This window comes from Salvelinus sp. IW2-2015, linkage group LG1 (genome assembly GCF_002910315.2).
Source record: "Salvelinus sp. IW2-2015 linkage group LG1, ASM291031v2, whole genome shotgun sequence".
NCBI classification, from domain to species: Eukaryota; Metazoa; Chordata; class Actinopteri; order Salmoniformes; family Salmonidae; genus Salvelinus; species Salvelinus sp. IW2-2015.
This window is the reverse complement of record NC_036838.1, coordinates 38,161,085-38,168,074: the sequence shown is the minus strand read 5'-3', so window position 1 is coordinate 38,168,074 and position 6,990 is coordinate 38,161,085. Positions and strand designations below refer to the sequence as shown.

General features: G+C 42.9%; 1 protein-coding gene across 1 annotated transcript; it reads right to left on the bottom strand.

Annotated features, from left to right (window-relative positions):
* Nucleotides 1-1,646: 1,646 nt before the first annotated feature.
* LOC111967076 (amphoterin-induced protein 1-like) lies at nucleotides 1,647-6,513 on the bottom strand. Its single transcript, XM_023991974.3, has one exon. It carries the CDS (start codon nucleotides 6,491-6,493, stop codon nucleotides 4,853-4,855), a length of 1,641 nt encoding a protein of 546 aa, XP_023847742.1. The 5' UTR covers nucleotides 6,494-6,513; the 3' UTR covers nucleotides 1,647-4,852.
* Between the last annotated feature and the right edge of the window lie 477 nt (nucleotides 6,514-6,990).

The window sequence follows — 6,990 nt, the reverse complement described above, 5'->3', positions numbered from 1 at the left end:
GTTACCTTAGCTTTCTTGTACTGTAGTACTGGTTTTGCTTAGGACAATGATCAGTGGATCCTGGGTGAGGTCTTCATGAGGCAGTTTTACACAATCTTTAACAGAGACCAGAACTGTGTGGGCTTGGCCCAGGCTGAATCGTTCTGATATTTCTTAATTTCTTTATTTTMGGGGATTTGTGTGTATTGTTTTGTATTGTTGGATATTACTGCACTGTTGGAGCTAGAAACATAAGCATTTCGCTGCACCTGCGATAACATCTGCTAAATATGTGGATGCTGACAACCACGCTGGTGCCCCAACACAACACTGAGACCATGCCTGTCTGCATCTGACTCTGAAAGATTCACCAGGACCGACCATCATTATTCCAGTTCTGTTTACATCTGAAGTGAACTGCAGACAGGTCATGAAAAGTGAACAAGCTCCACTACTGTGCAATTATTCCAATTATGCGAATTAAACAAAGTTAACCTGTATTGGATTTGTGATTTATTAAGTCTATTGTGCTGTTTTGCAAATGTGGTAGTTTGACCATTGACATGGATTCTCGTTCAGATTAACCAGGTTGACTATGGGCCCATTCACAGTGTTAGACTGCATGTTCAGCTAAATCATTCACAATACAGTCCACTAGATGGCATGAAAACCCATAGACTCACAAATACACTATATTATCGGCAGTCATTTCATTAAATCAGGAGGGGGCTTACAGAGAAAGGATGAGTCATCTTCTGAATTCAGTCTACATACACACACACAACTACATGCCAATCATTGAGCATCAGCAGGCACTGACTACATGCACCATGCCATCTGTGCCTGCTCTAAATAGAGTCATCTTAGATTCAGGTCGTTCTGACATTTCTGCTGCGGGTCAATTGGTTCTAATTATAAACTATGCTTAAATATCTACTAGCCTGAAATGTCTCATTACCACACCTCAATACTTCCTATTACTTAACTATTTGTGACAATACATATTGTAGAGTATGTTACTGCAAGGCCATAGACATAGTTGAAGTAAAAATGTGCAGGGATCTTCACATTTGTTATACGCTCTTATCCAGAGCGACTTACTGTAGTACATTTTCATACTGGTCCCGCATTGGATTTGAACCCACAACACTGGCATTGAAAGAGCCATGCTCTACCAACTGAACCACATGGGACCTAAGCATCTAGCATCTGTTGACATATCACCCAGTTTAATCAAACCTGTCACTTCATTACAAAACCTGGATGATTTTGCTTTTGGTCAGCGTTGCTAAATCAGGGATTATGTCCCAAATGGCACCCTATTCCCTAACCAGAGGCAAATGGGCCCTCGTCAAAAGTAGTGCACTATATAGGGTAGTGCACTATATAGCCTTTTGGGATGAACCCAGGGTCTTTAGACTTCCCTCGCCAGTTCTCTTGAATCATTAATCTAGTAGAAGTCTTCATTTACACCAGCAGTATTAAATTAGCGGGTTCTGGCACACATGCCTACATATTATAGAATCTAGATGGAAATATACCTTTACTTCTGCAGATATTGACACTTAATCCATAATGACATCGAGTACAGTAATTCAGATTGGTGATAAACACAAACCCACACAGAAACACACTGTRCTTCCTTCAGTTTACCTGTAATTAAGTTACCTGTAAATGGCAAAAGGGATGTGATGGTGTGCTCCTACAGCCACAAGACAGTGCCAAAGGTAAATGGTCCAAAAGAGGGAGAATAAAAAGCCTGCATCAAATGGTGCCTGAAGAAAGTAAACAGACTGCTCCTCCAGTGAACTGAGTTTTCACCTCAGTGATCCTGTGAGTTCTAACATTTCACCCCCTAGTGATCACAGTACATGTCATTAGGGTAATTTACTGTAGAAAAAGAAGCCAGTGGAGTGGCATGCCATTTGGCCCTGTGAGCAGGCCTCACTAACACTGGACACTCACGTCACAATATCGCAAGGAGGGCTGTAATAAAGCATAAATTCTAGGTGATCAGATATTGACAGTAGTGGGAAAAGTACCCATTTGTCATACTTGAGTAAAAGTAAAGATACCTTAATAGAAAAGGACTCAAGTAAAAGTTAGTCACCCAGTAAAATACTTGAGTAAAGGTTTTTGGTTTAAAAGTACATCTAATTGCTAAAATATACTTAAATATCAAAAGTAAAAGTAAATACTATAAATAATTTAAAATATTATATTAAGCAAACCTGATTTTTATTTGCGGATTGCCAGGGGCAGACTCCAACACTCATTTATAAATGAAGCATTTTTATATGGGAGTAAAAAGTAGAGATTTTCTTTATGAATGTAGTGGAGTTAAAGTAATCAAAAATATAAATAGTAAAGTACAGATACTCCAAAAAAAAACGACTTACACAGTCGCTAGTGAAAGTCTACACATCCCTTGCACAGTCTTCACATGTTGCTGCATGTTGCCCTAAGAGTTGTGCAAAGTTGGTAGAATATGATTCCAAATTATTCACAGCTGTAATGGCTGCTAAAGGTGCTTCCACCAAGTATTACCTCTGGGGTGTTAGGACATACGTTTTGTATTTCTTAGTCATTTGGAAAATGTTCTATAAATGTTCTATAATGTGGAGCACGTTGTATAGATCGATAGGAAAAAAATAAAATCTGTTTATTTTATACAATTTTAAGGCAGAAAAATGTGAAGACTGTGCAAGGGGTGTATAGACTTCCACTAGGCACTGTAATAAGTAATTCAAAGTATTTTTACTTAGTTACTTTACACCACTGGATATCAACCTTCATGTTGTGTGTCTCTTGAGTGCTTCTTTCCAAGAAAAACACAGCATCATCACACTTCATGGTTTGGAAGTTTGAGGTTGTGAATGCAGTTGACAGGTACAGTGGATGAACAGGAAGACATTTGGGAGGCAAGCAGAGAGATTCTGACAAAAGTCTGTCATTACAGATTAATGTCTTTGTACTTGACCCAACAATTCATAAGCAGTAAGTAGTAAGTAACACAGACGTACAGTAGACAAACACAGAACATTACAAGAAATGGCTACCACAAAGACGCATAATACTTTTACATATATAAACAGATAACAATTACTCAGCTGATTCCCTTTGTGAGTGTATAAGAGATTACACACCGGTTACTCTTTAAATATTTTAACTAATCATTGCTTGGTCAGAGATGATACATTTTTCTTCAGGAGATTATATTGCTGTCTTTATACAGAAGAGCTAGAGGTCCAATAGCTTCTACCAGAAATGACCATGTCAATTGTACAATGTCAGCAAATTGTCAAATGTAAGGGTCTTCAAAGCATAACAAGATTATAGGTTATGATAATATTCTCATATAACATTATCTGTCTTTAATTTACAACTCCTCTGCTAGTATGCAAAAACACATACAGTATCTTGCAACATCTTTTTATAATAATTTATACTGTAGGCATCCATACTATTAAACATCTGATTAATAGATAGTTAGATAATGTGTATACACATACATATGAAACTATATGACACCGAGCAGGCAGAAACATAGACATGAATGGATAGCTTAAGAAAGTCTTGCTTCTGAAAATGTTAGTGGCACATGTTTTGTTGTGGGTGTTCAGTAACTGCTTTACTGTGAGTTAATAATGTGCCTTTCAGCTTATACTATAGGTTTGAGTATATGGTCTTAAGAGGTGGGAGTCTGTCTTCAGAGATGTCCCTCTCTAACAGCAGCGCAGTAAGTTCCTCCATCAAGGTACTGAAATTACGATGGCACCTGGTTTCAAGTTAAGAGGCCCAGAGATTCTCAGGTTAAAAAGCTGTTAGTCAAGGTTAGGTAATATCTAATGAAGTGTGTTAAGAAACCCCCATAGCATACAACTGGACTGAGTGACTAAACAGAGATTCAAGTACAAAACAAGAGCTCAAACTTCATTGAGCTCAAACCTGATTTTCAGCTGGGTAACATTAGCATCTGACTGCTTGTTGACCATTTTTTCCAAGCTCATGGTGCTGGCGTAATATCAATGACTTTTGTTTATATTATACCTCCTACATCAGTCCTTAATCTTAGTTGTGTCTGTTTAGCAATATAAGAATGACAGCAGAATATCTGTTGTTCCAGTGCTAGAGTTGTGTTTACATCCCATGCTCAACTGTGGCAGGGGCACTGAGTGGGCTAGCGTATTAGCTGTACTACTGGCTGCTATTTCTGACCATGTTTATAAGACAATCGCCCAGTCTGCATTTGTCCGTTTGCTTAGGGACTTGAACCCATGCCCAGAAGTACTCAGTGGATTTTCACAGCAACTCCCTTTGGTAGGACTGGGCCTAGCTGCTAACAAATATCCTTTCTGTGCCACACTGTCCCACTAGCATTCCCCTCCCAATAATGACTAAGTGACAGAGACTATTATTAGCCTGGTGATCCAGGCGTCACAGCAGCACAGATGTATTGGAGCAATGTTGAGTCTATTCAAGTGAATACACTTCAATGCTGCTTCTGTTGGTTGCATAAATTCAGCTACAACTCATAATGTTTTTGTGCCCCTTATCACTGGAAGGAATCAACAATATTGGTATTCTAACACAAAGAGATGAAGCATTTGATGAACACATAGATTGCTACAGYATAAATTAGTGAGAATGAATCCTCATTTGGTTGAAAGTTCTTGTTTTATAAAAAGACAAGATAGTGTAATCCCACTACTTAAAGCCACTTAACCTATTGAATTTCTACATATGGAAAATGGATAGCCTCCTCCTGCTTCATAAGCAAGTTACAGTCCTACTGAGGCAGCTGAGTCACCCATCCTCCACCCTCCACCCAGTGTTTTTATGTGGAAGATCCTCCAGTTGAAGTGAAATCCTCTCATACAACAATAGGGGTGTCCGAGCACACAGAGCTCAGAGACTCTGCGTCTGACTTCCTTCTCTGTTCCTGCCTCCCTCTGTCCTCCTCCTGCCACTCCTCATCCTCCTCCCCACATGGGCTCAGTCGCCCATTCTGCTCCAGCAGGCCCTTTGGGTCCAGGTAGGTGACATGCCTGTTAAAGGGAGGCTTGTCAAAGGCACCCCCTCCACCTTCGCCCCCCTCCGGGCCTGTGTCCTCATGGGTGGGAGAGACGCTAAGGATGGAGGAGTGAAGGCTGTCCCCCGGGGCTCTCTTGTCCAGGCCCTGGCCCGGGCAGCAGATGCAGCGGCAGGGTGTGAGGTAGAGGTAGATGAGCACCATCATCGCACTGGCCAGACAGCCCACCAGTGTGGTGTAGGCCGTCTTCATGCCCTCCTGCCCTCCAGCCTGAGTGGCGTTGTGCACTAACACAGTCACATACAGGGTCTCGTTGAAGGATTCCCCCACTGCGTAACAGGTGTAGATCCCAGAGTCCTCTAGCGTGATGGGGCCGACCTGCAGGCTGCCGTCGCTGAGGACCCTGGAACTCTGGTTACCAGAAGACAACTGCACATTGCCGGGAAGGACCCAGCTCTTCAGCATGTACCTCTGCCTAGTGTCACAGCCAAGTCTTATGAACTGCTCAAGGTAGGCCTCCTCGTCTAAAATGGTCACTGCGCTGCAATTCAGATGGACCTTGTTCAGCTCCAGGGTGAGTGCCTTCTCCTTCTGTGCGCCTGGGAGGAGGCAGGTGTGGTCGTCTCTGAAATCAGTGGCGGAGCTGAGCTCCTGGCGGTGCCAGCGGGCCAGCATGCTGTACAGCTCACAACTGCAGGGCAGCGGGTTGTTGTGGAAGTAGAGGCCATTCTTGATCCAGGCAGGCAGGACCTGGAGCTCCTGTATGGGCAGCAGTTTGAGCCGATTGGTGGACACGTCCAACAGAGTGAGCTTCTCCAGCCGATTCCTCTCTTTGACCAGCTCCAGGGGGAAGCGTTGGATTTGGTTCTGACTGAGGTAGAGCTTCTGCAGGCTGTTGAGGCTGGAGAAGGCAGTGCGGTCAATCTGGGAGATGTAGTTGTTGTAAAGCAGAAGCACCTCTAGGTGCTCCAGGGGCTCGAAGATGAACTCCTCCAGAATTTTCAGGCCATTTGAGGACAGGTCCAGGTAGCGCAACCGTGTGACATATAGGAAGGCCTCGGAAGAGAGGAAGGTGAGGCCGTTGTGGCTGAGCAGGAGGCTGTGCAGCATGCTGAGCTTGACTGGGGTCCATTCAGCTTTCAGTTTACTGATTTGGTTGAAGCTGAGGTCCAGCACAGCGGTGTAGCGAGGAAAAGCCATGGGGATGCCGGTCAGGTTCATCTTGGAGCAGCTAACGATGTTGCTGGCGCACAAACAGGTTTTGTGGCAGGTGACAGATTTTGAGCTGGTTGTTGCTCCTGAAGGCAGTAGGAGACTCAGGACCAGAAGGGCAAAGAGCCCCTTAATAGACACTCCTTCTATGGCACAGCGGGAACCAGAGAGTTGCCCATCCACCATGTCAGGTGCAGGCATGGTAGAGGATGTTGAATGTATTTTTAGATAGGGAATCTTAGTCTTCATAATGCAGAATTTAGACTTCATATGACATACATCCTCAATCGGCCATGTGCTGAAAGAAAATATATTGGAGGTCAGCAGCACATTGCTTCCCTTTACCTTGATATTTGTAGTGTCCCCTGGCTAAAATTATGCCAACACCTAGCAATAACATAAAACAACCACATGACAGTCATAACTCACACACGTGGGCTGTCAAGCATAGTAAATGCGCTACTAAACAGTAATAGATTAGCAGAATATTTCATCTTCCATGCACTTTACCCATGCGCACATGGTACACTTACCGGGGTGCATTGCACCACAGGACCGCTACAAGTTCCCATAATGAGTTGAACTTCATGCGTCTCAGAACAGATCTCTAATTTCTACGCTTGTTTCATTCACTAACTCATGTTCAACATTGAATACACTGCCTACATTACATCCTACATGTCTAGCCACATTAGCCACAAAAAGCACTGCCGATATCCTATTGCTAAAGAGGAGAGTAGGCTATCTATTATTAATAAAGCCAAAAC

Excerpts from the sequence above, each read along its gene's own strand:
- LOC111967076 (XM_023991974.3), bottom strand. The coding sequence starts at position 6,493 with ATGAAGTCTAAATTCTGCATTATGAAGACTAAGATTCCCTATCTAAAA.